Raw genomic sequence first — 17,563 nt, 5'->3', positions numbered from 1 at the left:
TGTTCATTGTTTTCTTTGGACAGTAAATGATGGATTTGATTGTGTCAGCATAGGCCAAAATAAACTTACTAAGCTCTGCCAAAACAGAGCCCTAAGCGATATAGCATGCTAAGGATGCTGGAGCCATTGCTGGCCTTAATGTACTGCGAATCATCAATGAACTAACCGCAGCAGCAATAGCTTATGGTCTTGATAACAAGGGTATGTTCATCTTTGATCTTGGTGGCGGTACTTTTGATGTTTCAGTACTAGCAGCCGATGATAAGAAGAAGATGGAGCGTGCACTTCATGATGCATTTCAGTGGTTGAATAACAAGTGCAGTAAGGTTGCAGACATATCCGACATCAACAACCGGATGACTGAGTTGGAAAACATATGCAATCCTATTATAACTAAATTCTACCAACACGGTGTTGTCAGTCCTGACATTGATGGTGCCGGAAAATAAGCTGCCAGACGACCATTTCATGACGCTACAAAAACAAGATTTTATGTATGGGATAATTTCTCATACAATTTTTCAGAGAATGTTTTACACAAATTTCGCGCTACAGAAAAATTGAACCTAATCAGTTGGTACATCACATATCTTTTCTATCAAACCAGGGAAAGGAATGAACTGAGGATTTTGGAAAACAACTAATGAGAGTTTTCAACTTCAACTTCAGCAACACCCCGTACCTTCATTTGTTCCCTTTTTCCTCAAATCTCAATATCCGAAACTAAGACAAGAAAACTGAATGTTAATTCCTCCCTCCTCTTTTAAATCCATGGTTAAAGTTTCTACCTCCAGTTACGGCTTGTAAGGGGAAAATAAAATGGATGAATTGTGGCCTCCAAAGCCAAACGAATTTGATAACGCCACCTTAATGTCAAGTCTCTCTTTCTTCGGGCCAACCAGCACCTTTGTATCCTGATTCATTGCAGTTCAGTGTCAGAGGCAACTAATTATAAGAAGGTGCAGCAGTTGAAAATAGAGAATGTTCAACTCAATTTATCATCCCTGATGTCACACCCGCAAATGGGAAACACCTGACTGCTAAAACAACTGCAACCCTCATCCAAGCATCTAGTTGTAGAAAATAGAAAGTATTTGTAACTGTAAACAATTATAGTAGAGAGCTTACCACGCCTGCCTCAGGGTTTTCAAGATTGACATTTGGATGGACCCAACCCGTCCGTATTGCCTACATGTAAATTCGATTTCAGTTCAACAACAAGTATAAGAAACTTGGAAGAAGAGCGCATACAAAATTCTAGCAAAGGAGAAAACCTGAACTTAGCAAAAACTTTCATGTGACTTCTGTCCATTAGCTATGAACTATACATCTTCGTACCGACTGTTTAAAGACATCTTAGACTAGCTTATAGCTAAAGATAAATGGATTTACCTGCACCAGTGCAACAGCTTCCACAGCACCAGCTGCTCCTAATAGGTGACCGATCATGGACTTGGTGGAATTCACTCTTAACTGCAAACACTCAATATGTCATCAAGCATGGGAATATGCTCCTAAAAAGGAGAAAACCAAAAGGAAAAGACATGAAGATGTAGTTTTAGTCCAGCAAATTTACATCAGGATTTTGGCCAAAACAACGGATGATAGATTGGTACTCCTTCAAGTCACCAGCTTGTGTTGATGTTGCATGAGCGTTCACGTAGTTGACATCTTCACGGGAAACCCCAGATTGAGCTAAGGCCTTCTCTATACAAAGAACAGTACCTTTTCCTGATTGTACAAATGGGGAAACCACAGTCATCAGTTAAATGCATCAATGAAGGCAAGCATGCATCTATGTTTGGCCTAGACATGAGTACTGGACATGTTTCTCAAGGCAATGTAATACATGCTGGCGATGACCAAGACGTCAACTTCCTTACAAAAATAGTAAAATTCTGAGTTTTAACTTTCATACCTTCTGGATGAGGCTCGGTCATATGATAAGCATCAGAAGTGAAGCTTCCGCCAAGAAACTCAGCATAGATAGTTGCTCCTCTTTTCTGTATTGCAGAGCCAAAAGAAATCAGAGGCTATAAAAAATTAGTTACTCAACAATGACACTTTCAAATCAACAAATTACCTTCGCATGGTCTAGTTCTTCAAGAAGTAGAACTCCAGCTCCTTCTCCCATAACAAATCCATCACGATTCTGTTAGTTGCAAGTTAAGCCTAACATTAGCAATTTGTCGAAAAATTATTTGTAAAGTTTAGCCGCTAGACTAATCCATGCGGTGATTGGGAGAACTCATCCTGATTGGGTGAATAATTTCAAACTTATGTTTAATACTACAATGTGTAAATGCTACATAGCTGACTACTGGAACACTAGCTTGAGCTGAAATATTTATATGACTAACTAAACTGCCAATTTTATTTTATTTTATTTTACAAAAAGCTGTTAATATAAATTTGAACAAGAGAGAAGATAGTAGGTGATTACAATATCCCAAGGGCGTGAAGCTTTGGTTGGATCCTCGTTCCTTTTGGAAAGTGCTCTACATGCGACAAAACCTCCTAGGCCTAAGTAAGGCAACACAAGAACACAAAAATTGATAATAATTAATAACATAAAAATGCTGTATTTCAGGATAATGAAAAGTAAAAAAAGGAAGCTCAAGGGAAGAAGAAGAAGAAGAAGAAAAGGATACCTAAAGGTATGATTACGGAGTCAGAGCCACCACAGAGCATCACATCCTGCAACCTCTCAGAAATTTAAAACAATTTTAGCTATAAAGGTTACACAATTGTTCTAATGTTTGATATACATTAAGTAAACTGAACAACTTACAGCTTCTCCTCTAATAATGTGGTTTGCTGCATTCAGAATACAGAAGTTGCTGGTGGCACAGGCCGTAGAGATTGAATAGTTGGGGCCCATCCATCCCTGCAGATAAGGGTAGAAAAAGGTGTTTCAAAATCAAAGAACACATTCTGGACGCTCCTTGACTACTACTAGGCTTTTAGCTTACCAGATCTATTGCGAGCATGGCAGAACCCATATTTGTAGTAGCAAATGGAACACAGAATGGATTCATCTTTTTGTAAGATATATTTAAGGCTTCAATTGCATCATTAAAAACCTGCTCAAAGTAAAATCCATCATGCATCAATGGCAATCTGTAACAAAGAACTTAATTAACAAACAAACGCTCTGTATACAAAAATTTGAAGGGGGAATGATATGCTGTGGGGAAGAACAAACTTCCTTAATCCGCTACATCTTTAACGCGCGTTTGCAGCTATATAATCCTCGTGCAATAGGGTATTGTACCAGCAAATTCCAGTATCGAATTTTTACAGCCACACCTATAGACTCTTAGTTATCATACCATCAAGCTTCTCATGGCACATATCACTAAATAAAAGTAAGCAAGTGAACAACGCACCGCTCTTTTTCCTAAAACGCCTCTATACTTATCCTAATGAAAGCCATTGGACCATTAAATCGACACTAGTTTCCCCATATCATGTGCTCAAGATCAAAACCAACATTGGAATCCAAAAAGAAGCAAGAAACAAACCTTCATACCACCCATCCCAGAGCCAATCACTACACCACACCTAGTTTTATCCAGTTCATTCATGACCTCTTCCGAGATCCCACCATCAGCCAGAGCTTTCTTCCCAGCAGTAAGCATGTAGAGCATGAACTTGTCAGCCCTTTTAGAGAGTTTTGGTGCAACCCATCCTTCCGTCGAGAAAGACTTGATTTCTCCTGCAATTCTCTACACATTACAAATAAAATAAACCAACAAGTAAGCCTCAAGCAATATATAAACATGAAACTTAGTATGTATCGGAACAAATCGAATAGCACTCACAGTTGGAAAACTGGAACAGTCAAAACCTTCGATATCACTTATACCACTAACACCTTCAAGTAGGTTATTGTAAAACTCATCCGGTTCATGACCTAATGGTGTCACCACACTCATTCCTGTCACAACAACCCGCCTTTGCTTCGTATGAGGTTTGCTTTCTGTTGACACTTCTTTAGATGGTTGCACAGCTACAGCCATAGTTTTCCCTGCTTATTCATAGCAACAACGCAATCAATACAATGACCATAAAACTGTTCGATGAAATCAGCTACTGCGGCGGTAATGTAATTGCATGTTTGGTGGTGGTGGTGGGTGGTTGGGGTTGTCAGACAATGCAAGAAGCAGTAAACACCTAATCTCATTAGTTACATCTACTAGTATCCATTCATGACCACTTTTGACACCACTGCCCACCAAATCACTACAAGATATGACACAATCCCAACCACCCACCACCACCACCACCACCACACATAAACAAAAACAAGAATGCAAGCTAGTATTATCAGGATTATTACCTGAATGGGCAGCAATCCGTCTTTGCTTTCTCGAAATCCGATTAGTATTCGAAGAAGAACCAAGCAACGATTCGCCAAAGAATGTAGTCAATCCTTTAGAAGTGTAATACTCTTGACAAGGTTCAAAAGCTAAACAAGAATTCATTAAAGATCCACAAAACGATGAAATGAAACCCCCTTTTGATGAAATCGAAAAATGTGAAGAACTACTACATCTAGATACTAATAGATTCCTCCTTTTAGATGCTGCCCATCTCTTTGAAGATTGAAACAAAGAAGAAGATGATGGCCGTTTCTTACAATAATCTTTATTATCAAAGTCTACAGACATGCAAGCAGCGACAAGCCATGTACATAATGGAGAAGTAACAGACGCCGTCGCCATTATAAACCAAAACCCAGATTCTAAAATCAGAAATTAATCAGACCCATATGAATTAATGAGACCCAGATTAGACAGAAATCAATCTTGATAAGAAATTTTTGGAGAATTGAAACAATGGGGGTTTTGATTTTTATTAGGTTTTGAATGTGTGGATTCAAGAAAATGGAGAAGTGGGAAATTCTTTCTTCTGGTTTTTTCTTGTTGAGAATGGGAGAGAGAGAGAGAGAGAGAGTGATGATGTAATCGAAGTAAGATTTGGTGAATGAATGAATCTGAGTCTGGATGGAGTGAGTGAGGTTTTCTGGTTTTGGAACAGAGAAAAGGAGATGGATGCCAAGTGGGGTGTTTTAATACCAGAAAAAAGAAGACTGGTTTGTCTGCTCTGCTCAAAATGGATTATAACCAGAACCAATCAGACCCACAAATTCATGGATTTTATTTATTGGATTTTCTGGATAAAAAATAAAAAAATATTGAATTTATCTCTTCATCATCGATGAAGTTGCCTAGTCAGATGACCTGACTAGGCCACTTGCTCTTGATTTTTGTTATTTTATTTTTGATCATGCAACGTCACAGCCAACCAAATAAAATTCTGATGTTTTTTTATGAATTTCAAGATAAAAAATGAAAACTGCATTTGTCGTAAATATACAAAATTTATTTCTTGCCCTTGGTTACACAAAATCTACATTGAGAACCTAACGCCTTACTTAGAAAATCTGGTTATCTTTGGTTTGATACTTGTGAGTTCCGGTTTCAACGTTTGTGTTTGTGATTAGGACTTGCATGATTATATCAATTTTCAAAAAACATTGCATGTGAGCATTACGAAACAAAATGACTCAACATTAAACAAAAACAATCATTTGTAAATGATGTTTTCTCAAAGTACACTACTTTGTCAATCTTTAATTAGGTTTAACAAAAGTTTTAAACTCGTTTATATTGTGAGAACAAATTGTAGAGACAATTTTTTTTTTTTTATAGGCTAAAGCCGGACTCAAGCTCCTACCCAAATCCAGCCAGCTGGACTAGCCCCACTGTTAGACCCAACCCCTCTACACAACTACTTAAATACAAACCTCTAGTATGGCAGGGATCGAACTCCTGATTTCCTCCTTATTGGAGTTGATGGGATACCACTGAGCTATGCTCTTGGACCCATTATGGAAAGGGTTTAATTAGAAACTGTTTTTTGGGGACCATGTTTTTTTGGGAGAACATGGTTTTATTTTGGGTAAGACATTAGAAGTAAATCTAGGTCATCCCTTATCTAGATATTTATATTAATACCTAAATTACCCCCCTGATTAATTTTGGTTAATGATTAGTTAGTGTTAATAATAGTTAGTGCAATGATTAAGTTAAAGATAATTAGTGACATTAAAAAATCAGATGGTTTTTTCTTCTTCTAAAAAGAAGTAGAATTATTGAGAGAGTAAAGTTAAAGAAGATGAAGAAGGAAAACATTTAAAACGATGGATTTTACCAACCACAACCGGAGGAAGAGTATTTGGGTACCCAGGTATGCTTTAAACTTAGATAATGTTAGTTGAATTGCTCCAAATTTTAAAAAAAAAATGTAAATTTTTAGTATAGATTTGGGCTTGTTCGGTTACCTTATGTGAGGAACAGGTTACCGACCTTTGTTTATAGATTTACAGAGTCATGTTCGGTTGGTTCGTAAACTTTAACGCACGAGCATATCTAACCGAACTCCACATGTATGCAATCAGTGAAGATTTCGATTTGTCAAGATGTTTTGTGAACAAACCGAACATAGTGGGACAAGTTCGGTTAAATTGAAACTCTACATAGTAGGAAAAATAGCACAGTTCGATTACATTGGATTTTTTTTTCTTTTTGTAATATGGGTAGAGTTCGGTTACTAGATAGTTTCAGATTTTTTTGCGAACCAACCGAACAGAGTAGGCAAAGTTCGGTTAAATCATAACTCACATAATGGGAAAAATAACACAGTTCGGTTACATTGGTTTTTTTTTTTTTGTATTATGGGTAGAGTTCGGTTACTTACTAGTTTTAGAAATTTTTGCGAACCAACCGAACTCGCAGTTCGGTTACCTAACTTTAAATCCTATTGAACCGCACTGTCTTCGTGTTCTTCCTTTCAGGAAGTTCGGTTAAGAAACTAGGATTTTTGTGAAACGCGTCCTAACCGAACAAGGCACTGTAACTTCCATATGAACCCTATTTTGATGATATCTATTCAATTAAAAGTAATGTGGCAGAAGAGAAGAACATGAGAAAAGAATAATTTTCAATCGAACGAGGAACGTCAAGGAAAGAGAAAAGAAGAAGAGATTTTTTTTTTCAAAACTAAAAAATTTCTGTTCCCTCCTATTTTTGTTTTAGATTTTAATTTTGATAATAAATTCATTTAGATTAGATGTATATGATTAGATTTATATAGTTATTAGGTTAGTTTTAATTTAAATTAAAGTAAAGGGTAAATGTGTATTTACCTAACTTTAGGACACCCCTTATAAGTATAGGGAGATTGACCTAATAAAACCATGGTCCCCAAAAAACCATGATCCCTGAAAAATCATTCTTAATTAGGTCTTCTTATAGACATTCCCGTCCATGCATTTCATGCCAGTAACAAGAATTAATTAATGGGGCACCAAATATTTGTCGAGGGGAAAAGCAAATCTTATACGTCTCTATGATGAAGAAAATGCAATGTGCATGTTCAGTTGACGTCTAGATGTTTTAAATCATGCATTTCCTGCTATTTTAGGGAGACACAAATAACTGTTTGAACCTCATAATGCCCAGATGCAGAGGATCAAGCTTGAACCTAATATTCACTCCTTTGAATGGATTACGTGACAGCCCTTATCCACCGGGATAAGATATAGCATCCGTGATTCAACGGACCCGTGCCATTTGTTTATGGTTTGCTTTTATTATCGATTTAATTTCAGTTGACTTATAATAAATAGGCTATCCATCAAGAAAAAAAATCAATTTTCTTTTTTGAAGCGTATAACAATGCATCTTATGAGCTCAGGAGCGTGAATTACACTGGTAAAAAGAAATTGTCAAACGAATAAAATTGTTAAAAGAAAAACGAAATAATTGGTTAAAATTTGGCATCCGTAGTGAGAATAATATATTTTTTTAGGGTTTAAATATATTTTATTAGGTTGATATAGTACTATGGATTCTCCACTTTTTTCGAAATCGGTAATAAAGAATTTACTAGTTTAAAATCACACCAGGTATTCCTGGATCGGCTGAGCTCGAACTGGATCTGACACACCAAGTTCCAGCCCGGTTCGGAACGGCACGGCCCGTATTTCTCACAGTCAAAGATAGACAGTTTCCTTTCGTATTTTGATTTGATTTCATTTCTTTGTTTTATAGAAATTAGAAACCCAAAACTTTCATTTAAGAAGACCAAATCACGGTTCGTATTTTAATCTTATTGATTCATTGATCTGGAAATGATGAAGAACCAGAGAAAAGGACCTGAACTTAATTCTAGAGATTAAGAAAATTATTGCTGGTAATTTTGTTTGTTTTAATTCTCCAATGAGGATATAAGTTCGTGGATTGTGTTTTACTGTGGTTTGTGTTTGGTTTTTGATGGATGCGAACAGGTGATCAGTTGGAGAAACTAAAAGTTTATTTGAGGAAGAATGGATTGCGATTAACGGGGAATCTAATTTGGTTACTGACCATGTAAGTACAGGATCATAAATGGTGGTGGAGAGCAGCAAGTATCCGCTGTCTAGGTATGTGTACAACCGCAAAGGTTAGGCTGTTATGATTGTAAGATTTTACTTGGTTGAATTATTTTTAGATTTTACCTGTTGAATTTCTATTAGTGCTAGCATTATGGTGATGTGTTTCTTGGCTATTTTCGTACATTAAAATAAACTACCCAAAGTAGTGTTTGAAAAACACTAACTAAAGATGATTCTGTTTACAAAAAGTGTTTTATTGGGAGTAGGAGTTCCCCCCAAATACAAAGTCTAGCTGCACGTTTACCCATGATTTTTAAATCTTCTTATGATTTAAAAGGTATACGATAACTTACTGTTGAGTCTTGATGATGGTATTCATGTGAAGGTGATGCTTGCACTGGAGATGTTTTAATGATTCAGCAAAATGTGAGCTAGCAAATTATTTATCCTTGGTGCAATTACAATTGTACATCCATTTTGTATCCATGCTTATTGTTTTCGAATCTTATTACGTTGTCTCTCACAGATTTAACATAGCATCGTGGAGTGCCAGTGTCCTCCCTGTGGAACTAGATTTATGCATTTCACTGGTGACTGTGGATTTCCCCTTTGTACAATCAGGAAAAGGTACTTCTCCAACAGTTTATCATCTCCTGCCAGAGTTTATATCGAACAGAATAGGAAGTCGAGACGTTATGTGCAGTTTGTCTTCAGCTCAGCTAGTAGTTATTCTGTAAATACTCCTATATTAACACACTTGGTTTTTGACTTTAGTGTGTTGATAAATGAAAGAAATAGTGTCCAAGAGACGAAAAGAAGGATTTTACCAGACGAATTGTGGATGAAATTAGCTGCTCAACTTCATAATCAACTCCCAGCAGTCTGCACAAGACAACACATTCAGATTGGACAACGTACGCCTGCTTTCCTACCAAACCAAAGATGGCTCACCGAGGTCTGCATGAACACCACGATGGCATCTAGTATTACCAAGCAACATCAAGATGGCAGTGTAGAAGTTGAGAACAATTAAAATAGATGTTGTTTGGTAGTACTTGATGCCATGGAGGGCCTCAATTCTCTTTCTCGAGGATGCTTCACTGGTCCACCTTGGAGACCTAACACAGAAGCAAGAACCAAACAGAAGGAAATGCGGAAGAGTACAGGACATAGGTGAATTTCTCAACCCATGCTTGCAGTTAAGAGTGAATTCCGCCAAGTCCATGATCAGTCACCTATTAGGAGCAATTAGGAGCAGCTGGTGCTGTGGAAGCTGTTGCACTGGTGCAGGTAAATCCTGTTTATCCACTTCTTTCCTTGGTTGATGGACAGAATTCACATGAAAGTTCAGTGGAGTTTAGGTTTTATCTTTTGCTAGATTTTGTATGCGCTTTTCTACTAAGTTCCTTTCACTTGATATCAATTTTACATCTAGGCAGTACGGACGGGTTGGTAAGCTCCGTATGTTAGTTGTTTACAGATACAAATACTTTATATTGCTCTGCAATAATTACATGCTTGAGGAAGGTTGCAGGGATGATAAGTTGAGATGACTTACTGAAATGGTACAAACGTGCTCAGAAAAGAATTGTTTCTCCACTTTTAAATGCTGTACCTTCTTATAGTTGGTTGCCTCTGACATTGAATTGCATTGAATCAGGATACAAACGTGCTGGTTCGCCCGAAGAATTGTCTAATTTATGGCTTTGGTGGCCACAATTCATCAATTTTACTCCCTTGCAAGCAGTAACTGGTGTTAGCTAGCAACTTCACCATGGTCGTAAAAGAGGGAAGAATTGGCATTCAGCTTTCTTTGTCTTAGTTTCGGATATTGAGGTTTGAGGAAGAAGGGAACATGTAAAATATTGTTTGGGGTGTTGTTGTTGAAGTTGAAGGTTCTCTACTTTGTTTTTCAAATCCCCAGTTCCATGTATCCTTGATTAGGTTCAATTTTTTCCTGTAGCGAGAACCCGAAAAGGAATTTGTGCAAAACATTCTCAGAAATTTGTATAAGAAATCATCCCATATACTTCTATTATTCTCATAGATGAAGATATAAAAAAAAAAAAAAAATGGAACAAATGGCCCAAATCTTAGATAAGTTGCCAAAAGACTAAGCATGGGCTTTGGGTTAAGGATAATTTAAGAACGATTTTTTTGGGATCAGCGTTTTTTTGAGGGGACCATTATTTTATAAAGCCATCAACCCTACAATGTTAAGGGATGTCCTAAAACAACGAGTTTACTAATTTGCCTCTTATCCTAATTAACATTAATCCTAACTAACACTAACCCTACCTTAAATCGTTTAACCTAGTGTAAAACAAAACAAAAAAAAAATTTGCTGCACAAAGGAGAACTGTTTTCTCCTCTTCCTCTTATTCTTCGTTTCAAACTCGTCTTCATCGGTTAATCGTCGATCATAAAATTTTCATCGTCGATTAATCAATCAACTATATAAATGGTTCTTCGAAAGAAAACAATTAGACTCCCAGGAACAGGTCCACCATTAGGACATCTAGCTAATCAAGCAAATGAAATTGAGGAACAAATTGAACCGGAAGGTGAACAATTGATTCGGCGTAACAGTTACAAGAACAACCCTAAGTCTGCCATGGGACCGATTCGCAAGTATTTCCTGAAAAACCCATTATTTTTAATTTGATTTTCATCGATTCAATTGATTAGAAATCATTAAAATAGGGTTCAAATGGAAGTTACAGTGTTCAGTTCGGTTAGAACGTGTTTTATTGTTGCCCTAGTTTCTTAACCGAACTCCATGAAATGAAGAACAACAAGAACAGTTCGGTTCTATAGGATTTAAAACTAGGTTACCGAACTCATGAGTTCGGTTGTTTCGCAAAATATGTTGAGCTGCCTTGTAACCGAACTCTAGCCATATTACCCAAAAAAAAAAAAATTCCATGTAACCGAACTGTTTTGTTTTTCCCAAAATGTTTAGTACCCACATAACCGAACTCTAGCAACTCTGTTCGGTTGTTTTGCATAAATATTTAAAATTTTCCATGTAACCGAACTGTTCTTTTTTCCCCTATATGTTTAGTACCCATACAACCGAACGTTTTCCAATCTGTTCGGTTATTTCGCAAATTTTCTTGAAACTTTCATGTAACCGAACTCTACCCATATTTCAAAAGAAAAACAAAATTTTCCGTGTAACCGAACTTTACTGTTTTTCCCATTATGTTAAATTCTTTTATAACAGAACTCAGTCCAATATGTTCGGTTTGTTCGCAAAAAACCTTGACAAACCGAACTCTTCGCTAATTACATATATATGTGGAGTTCGGTTTTCTCGCAAACATAGTTGATTAACCGAACTCTACCCTGGAACACGATATTTTTTCTTGAGTTGGTTTTTTTAGTGAATTATTCTTTATTTCTTTTGTTTTTTTGTTTAGTGGCAAAGGTAAGAAATCCAAACAACCATTACCTGAAGATTTGAGAACTCCCACGCCTCGAGGGAAAGTACATTGTGGTGCCGGTAAGCGTGGAACCAAATATGTTAAGAATGGAGGTGGGTCATTACCGGGTGTTGTCATCCAAGATGATGTCAATAGAGATAATGTTGACAATGTGATACAACAAGTTAATCAAGAATTTTTGCAAGACATAGGTAATGAAGATATTGTGGATGACATGGGTAATCAAGATATTGTGGAAGACATGGGTAATCAAGAACATAATCAAGGAGGAGAAGAGGAACCAGCTGAAGTCATGGGTGGAAATGAGGATGATGGGGATGACAATGAAGAAGATAAGGAAGATTGAGATAAGGATGGATACGATGAAGATGAAGAAGCAGAGGACGACTTGGGTGAAGAGGAAGTTGAACAGGAACAAGTCAAGAAAAAACCTAGACAGGCGGCTAAAAAACCTTGTGCTAGATATGCATACATTCCTGATAACGATTTGTGTTTGCCACCAAAGAACCCAACTTATGGTAATCCAAGAGATGGAGGTGAGGTCTTGTTTGGCTACAAAAACTCATGGACTGCTAAGATCCATTCGACAAAGGTACTGAATCTTAACCATGAAGATTTCTCAATGATTTTATTATATTTTGACATATATTTTTCTATATATATTAGTATATAAGATAGCATGATTTTATTGTAGGACCATAATAATGATGTCTGTGTTTTAAAACGTCAAAAGAACATAGAGTCTAATAACATAGAGTCTCCCCCTGATTCTGGCGGAAATTGTCATCTCATATACGAAAACGAGTTTCGTAAAGTATTATCCGATTAATTCGAGACATATACTTATTATAAAACATGTCTTTTGACATAAAAAATATAGTCTTAATAGACATACATATATAACATCAACCATGGATTACGTTTGTAACCCAAAATCTATTGATACAAAAGAATATAAAATATGCGAACTCTCCAAAAAAATAAAATTGTGGACACTTATGTTAGCAAAAGAAATTTATAGAAAGATCAATTAAGTCGCTCAAGGACTAATTATATAGGCTAACAAGCCGGGTGCGCACCCATTGATCTTTAGTGTTCATCCATATTCCAACAACAAGTGGAACAATCCGAAATTTGGAGATTATTACCACGAGGATTAAAATTGCAAAATATCCCCCGAAAATGCAGCAGTTCCCTGCTAAATTAGCGTTTGCAATCGTCTTAACCAATAATAACGATATTTCATCCTTGAATTAGAGAAAATGCTTCTTTAGAAAATAATGAAGCTATTATTGTTATTCTTTTTTTTAGGGAAAAAAAATTGCTTTTTGGTTGATGAATGGTTTCTTGTAAGGAATAGAAACTAATGGTTTATTATTATTATTATTATTATATAAAATCATATTTGATTGAATCGACAAAATATAAAGATATTGTCTTTTTTGGTATCGTAGTGGGAAAATCCAGTTTACGGTGGATAAGTGGTTTCTTGTTAAAAAAATAGAAATCATAGGAATAAGTCACATGATCCTTGTCTAAGGGACAAAAATACCAAATTGAATTAGCCACAGGTTTTTCAACCATGCATGTGATTAATTACCGTTAAGGTAATTAGATTGTGATACCACCAATTTTTACAATTCCATTAAAGGAATAGAAATTATAATCATCGTTTCATGGATTTGTTTTTCCGTTTTCCATGAAAAATTAGAGAAGAAAAAAAAGAATACGTATTTTTGATGATTACAGTTTGATTGGAGGAGTAATAACTGTAACCATTAATATACCATATCTTACACACGTTTATAACATTATTTTTTTCTATTTTTTCTTTTTATGATTTTCTTTCTTTTCTTGATAGATATGAGCCTGCCACCGGGCAGGCCGAACTCGAACGAATAGCCTAGAGCTTACAGATCTAATTTATAGCCCGGCCCGGAACGGGTTTCTCCCGTAAATCCAGACAGTTTTCAAATTTTGAATTCCTAACGGCAAAAAATATACTAAATTCATTTCTCTCTGTTTATAGAAACTAGAAATCCTTCAAAAAGATAGAGAGAGATCAACTAAATCATTCATTATCCCAATCTGATTAAAAAAATTTAAAGGAGAAAAAAAAACCCATTAATGGAGAAGATTAATCAGAAGTTACCATTGAGTGATGAAGAATATGATGATGAAGAAGGAGTAGAAGAAGGAGAATCATCAGGAAGTGAAGAAATTGCAGCGGATGATGATTCTGAAGAAGACCCAACATTTGATGTTCTTGAAGAAACACAGTCAAGTCTGTCCAGACTTTCATTGAAGAAAACTAAATCACGGTTCGTATGTTAATCTTATTCATTGATTTGATTTGATTAACCTCAGAGATGAAGCTAATTTTCTTGAATACATTTTTTTTTTTTGATTTTTATAGTATCTCAAAGGTTATTGAATCTGGAAATGATGAAGAAGAAGAACCAGATGATGTAGAGATTAAGGTGCCTGAACTTAATGCGAAAGATGCCAAAAGTTATGAAACTATTGAGAAGATTATTGCTGGTAAGGTGTTTGATATAATGCTTCAATGAGGATTTTAATATGGATAGGATTTTAATGAGGTTTGTGTTGGGTGTTTGATGGAGGAGAACAGGTGGTCAGGTTGAGAAACTGAAAGTTGAACAATGTAAAGTTTATTTGAGGAAGAACGGGTTGCGATTAACGGGGAAGAAAGACGTTCTTATTGATCGGATTAAGGAACATCTTGGGTAATAATGATGACATTGTTTTGTGTCTGATGTTGTAATAATCTAATTTGGTTATTGACTGTGTGTAAGTGCAGGATCATAAATGGTGGTGGAGAACTCAAGTATCCAGCATCCAGCTTCGTGTATAACTGCAAAGGTTAGGTTGTTATAATTGTTAGATTTTGCGTGTTTGTTGAATTACTGTTTCAGCATTGTTGGAGCAAGCATTGTGGTGGTGTTTTTGCATTAAAAGAATGTTAAAGAATAGAAAAACTCTCTCTAGTAGAGACCATGTTAAGCTATTTGTTCAACCAGTGTATCATTAACCAACTCTCTCTAGTAGTGACCATATTAAGCTATTATGTTATACATACAATATCAAAAGGTGTGAGCATCGATGTACTCTCGAGTTTGATCAATAAAGTAAACTATTGGAGGTTGGTTCTTTCATTTACCACAACAAAGAGAATTTGTGCTATTGAGCTACAGATAATTGGATGTCACCTAATCTTGAAACCTGTCCTAGCTGTAATCAAGGAATGATTATGCCATCTGGTAAAGCAATCATAAATTACTATTACATGTCATTGGATTACTATTTATGATGGGGATTGATGTGCAGGTGATGCTTGCTGTGGAGATGTCGTAATGTTCGAGCAAAATGTTTATGAAATGTGAGCAAGCAAAATGTTCATCCTTGGTGCAGTTACAAAATCTATATCCATTTTGTATCAATGCTTATTGTTTTTAATCTGATTACATTGTCTCGCACAGGTATAACATAGCTTCTAGGAGTGCCACTGGCCCTCCCTGTGGGACTAGAACCATTGCGGGTCGTATTGTGAAAGAAAGCTATGGTTCTGCCAAACAGCAACACACATTTACGGTGAGCTTGATTGTTTCATATGCCACATTGACTTCAGAATCCTAGCACTCAGTGAAGCTAAATTATATTATTGGCTAATATTTGGGCGCTGTGCACGTTGAAACTCTAAGTTTGCTCAATTTGATCAGATTGAAGTATTATGGAGCAAAGGAGTGGAACCACTACCTCCACTCCACCCTCTTCTAATTAAGGGTAGAAACCTTTATAAGCTAAAGACAATGAGACAGGTCTGTTCAGTTACGTTTTTTTTCTCTTTCCGTTGTTGGGAGTGTATGTTTTATGGAGCTGAACTCTGTTCTTAAATTTCAGTTATGGGCAGATGAGGAGTTGAGGCGAAAGGTTTTGCTAGAAAAACACTCCAGAGGATCTCTTGCTAGGTCTAACAGAGAAACAAGAATCCAGCAAAAGGAATTGCGGAAGAAGATTACCGGACAGAGGTGAGCTTCTCTATTCGTTTGTCATCTCCTGCTAGAAAGTTTGTTCAGAACAGGAATAAGAAGTCGAGGCGTTATCTGCAGTTTGTCTTCAGTTCAGCTAGTAATTTTTCCATAAAGACTCCTTCATTAACACACTTGATATTTTGACTTTAAGGTGTTGAGAAATGATGAAAGAAATACTGTCCAAGAGACGAAAAGAAGGATGTCACCAGATGAATTGGAGACGAAACCAGCTGCTCAACTTCAGAATGAACACCCAACAATCTACACAAAACAACCTACTCAGACTGGACAACATAAACCAGCTTTCCCACCAAAGATGGTCTCTCTGAGCTCTGCATGAACACCACAATGCCATCAAGTATTACTGAACAACATCACAATAATGGATATCAGGTTGCCAAGCATAGGCAGAATCACGTCTCTGAAAAGGTCAATGAATCTCAGTTCGCCAGCAGTACCCAACAAAAGTTTTCTGGAAATGTCTATGATGCATATGCCAACGACGCAGAAAATAACTTTTCAGAAAAACTTCATCAATCTCATCATGCAAATGCAAATCAGTCAAGCTTCAATGATCCTCCCCGAAATTCTATTCTTGGGAGGGTTCTCTCACAGCGGCAGGTCTGTCAATACTATCCTCAAGGAAGGTGTAGATTTGGAGAACTGTAAGTATTTGCATGAAGACCGAGATAAACATGTGATTGGAGTAACTGCTAAACCCTCATACCCAAATGAAAATGCTTCGAGCTTCAATGCCCCTCCTCGGAGTCCCACCCGCAGAAACTGCAATTCTTCTCATCAGAGTCCCACACGCAGAAGCTACTGTTCTCCTGTCCAGAGCCCCATACGCAGAAGCATCAATGCTCCTGCTCAGAATAGCTTCAATTGTCCACCAAGGAGTCCCACACACAGAAGCTTCAGTTCTCCTGTCCGGAGCCCCATTGCCAGAAGCTTTAATGCTCTTGCTCGAGGAAGCCTCAATTGCCCACCTTGGAGTCCCAGCCGTGGACGGAAGTCACATGCTCAGAATAGCTTCAATTATCCAGCAAGAAGTCCGAACCACAGAACCTTCAATTCTCCTGCGCGAAGTCCCACTCATCCAAGAAGTCCGAACTACAGAAGCTTCAATTCTCCTGTGCGAAGTCCACTCACAGAAACTTCAATTCTCCTTCTCGCGCAAGCTTTAATTGCCCACCTTGGAGTCCCAACCGTGGAGGTCCTCCCATGCAACGGCAGGTGTGCCGCTACTGCAATCAGGGAAGGTGTTATCATGGAGAAAACTGCAAGTATTTGCATGAGAGAAGATAAGGGGGTGTATGCCAGAAAGGTTTGGTGGTGCAGCGGTACAACTAATTATTTTTTTTTTTTGATCATGAAATAGGGGTTTATTAAAGAAATAAGAATCGTTACAACCAGACTGGAAATTTAAAATTACAAACCGATATACCTTCAATTGAAAGAGTAAAATTAAGGAGATGACCCAAGCCCAGGGAGACTCAAAGAATCCCTTACAAGCTGTAAAAATACGAGGCCCAACAAACACAATCTTATCAAAGCCCAAGACCCGTTACAAAGCTAGAGATACCCAGACAGGAACCGCCCATGTAAAGAGGAAAGTCCAA

General features: G+C 36.9%; 2 protein-coding genes and 1 long non-coding RNA gene across 4 annotated transcripts; 2 read left to right on the top strand and 1 right to left on the bottom strand.

Annotated features, from left to right (window-relative positions):
- Nucleotides 1-469: 469 nt before the first annotated feature.
- Nucleotides 470-5,084, bottom strand: LOC113337164 (3-oxoacyl-[acyl-carrier-protein] synthase II, chloroplastic-like). The gene is made up of 13 exons (XM_026582860.1): nt 4,343-5,084; nt 3,825-4,030; nt 3,525-3,728; nt 2,973-3,083; nt 2,792-2,887; nt 2,652-2,697; nt 2,444-2,523; nt 2,084-2,152; nt 1,919-2,003; nt 1,577-1,731; nt 1,393-1,473; nt 1,129-1,188; nt 470-914 (listed from the first exon to the last, which is right to left on the bottom strand). The coding sequence occupies exons 1-13, from the start codon at nt 4,725-4,727 to the stop codon at nt 795-797; spliced, it is 1,698 nt and encodes a 565-aa protein (XP_026438645.1). The 5' UTR covers nt 4,728-5,084; the 3' UTR covers nt 470-794.
- Nucleotides 5,085-8,138: 3,054 nt separating this feature from the next.
- On the top strand, nt 8,139-10,481 carry LOC113337165. Of its 2 annotated transcripts, none has more exons than XR_003354130.1 (5): nt 8,139-8,262; nt 8,357-8,491; nt 8,970-9,070; nt 9,218-9,733; nt 10,104-10,481. It is a non-coding gene; the product is annotated as an uncharacterized LOC113337165 (long non-coding RNA). The 2 variants fall into 2 exon arrangements; XR_003354129.1 differs by having other exon boundaries at nt 9,218-10,008.
- A 3,441-nt stretch (nt 10,482-13,922) lies between these two features.
- Nucleotides 13,923-16,233, top strand: LOC113336990 (zinc finger CCCH domain-containing protein 62-like). The gene is made up of 9 exons (XM_026582685.1): nt 13,923-14,210; nt 14,306-14,430; nt 14,522-14,636; nt 14,711-14,772; nt 15,238-15,289; nt 15,390-15,501; nt 15,630-15,728; nt 15,811-15,938; nt 16,093-16,233. Exons 1-9 carry the CDS (start codon nt 14,017-14,019, stop codon nt 16,097-16,099), a joined length of 894 nt encoding a protein of 297 aa, XP_026438470.1. The 5' UTR covers nt 13,923-14,016; the 3' UTR covers nt 16,100-16,233.
- The last annotated feature ends 1,330 nt before the right edge of the window (nt 16,234-17,563 follow it).

The sequence above is a fragment of the Papaver somniferum genome, unplaced genomic scaffold (assembly GCF_003573695.1).
Source record: "Papaver somniferum cultivar HN1 unplaced genomic scaffold, ASM357369v1 unplaced-scaffold_158, whole genome shotgun sequence".
Taxonomy (NCBI): Eukaryota; Viridiplantae; Streptophyta; class Magnoliopsida; order Ranunculales; family Papaveraceae; genus Papaver; species Papaver somniferum.
The sequence above is the reverse complement of the archived record's forward strand: the minus strand, read 5'-3'. Positions and strand labels throughout refer to the sequence as shown.